General features: G+C 48.5%; 1 protein-coding gene across 1 annotated transcript in view; it reads right to left on the bottom strand.

The window, feature by feature from the left end:
- LOC119593894 overlaps positions 1 to 227 on the bottom strand; it is a 2,837-nt gene extending 2,610 nt beyond the window's left edge. The window contains exon 1 of the mRNA XM_037942921.1: positions 20 to 227. Coding sequence (XP_037798849.1) covers positions 20 to 173 — 154 coding nt within the window. The 5' untranslated portion in view covers positions 174 to 227. The remainder of the gene's footprint in view (positions 1 to 19) is intronic.
- Between the last annotated feature and the right edge of the window lie 47 nt (positions 228 to 274).

The raw sequence follows: 274 nt of genomic DNA, 5'->3' as shown, positions 1-274 counted from the left end.
ACAAAGTGAGGGTACATACCTGTAGAGGAAAACGGCTCTGCCAGACAGTTCCATGCCTTATCCTGTTCATCCCTAGAGATGTACCGAGGTGATGTTGTATCATATAAACATTTGTATTTCTCCACAGCTTGTACAAATTTGATGTTAAAGGTTTCATTGTCTGGAAGAGGCATAGTTATGCACGAGACCACGCACAAGACGGCGCGTTGCTCCCCTCGCACCCCCAGCCTCACACACTGGTCGACCGAGGCAGTGTTGCCAAATGTGTCAGGTG

Source organism: Penaeus monodon, chromosome 33 (genome assembly GCF_015228065.2).
Source record: "Penaeus monodon isolate SGIC_2016 chromosome 33, NSTDA_Pmon_1, whole genome shotgun sequence".
Taxonomy (NCBI): Eukaryota; Metazoa; Arthropoda; class Malacostraca; order Decapoda; family Penaeidae; genus Penaeus; species Penaeus monodon.
Note: the sequence above shows the minus strand (reverse complement) of the source record. Positions and strands in the feature narration are given on the sequence as shown.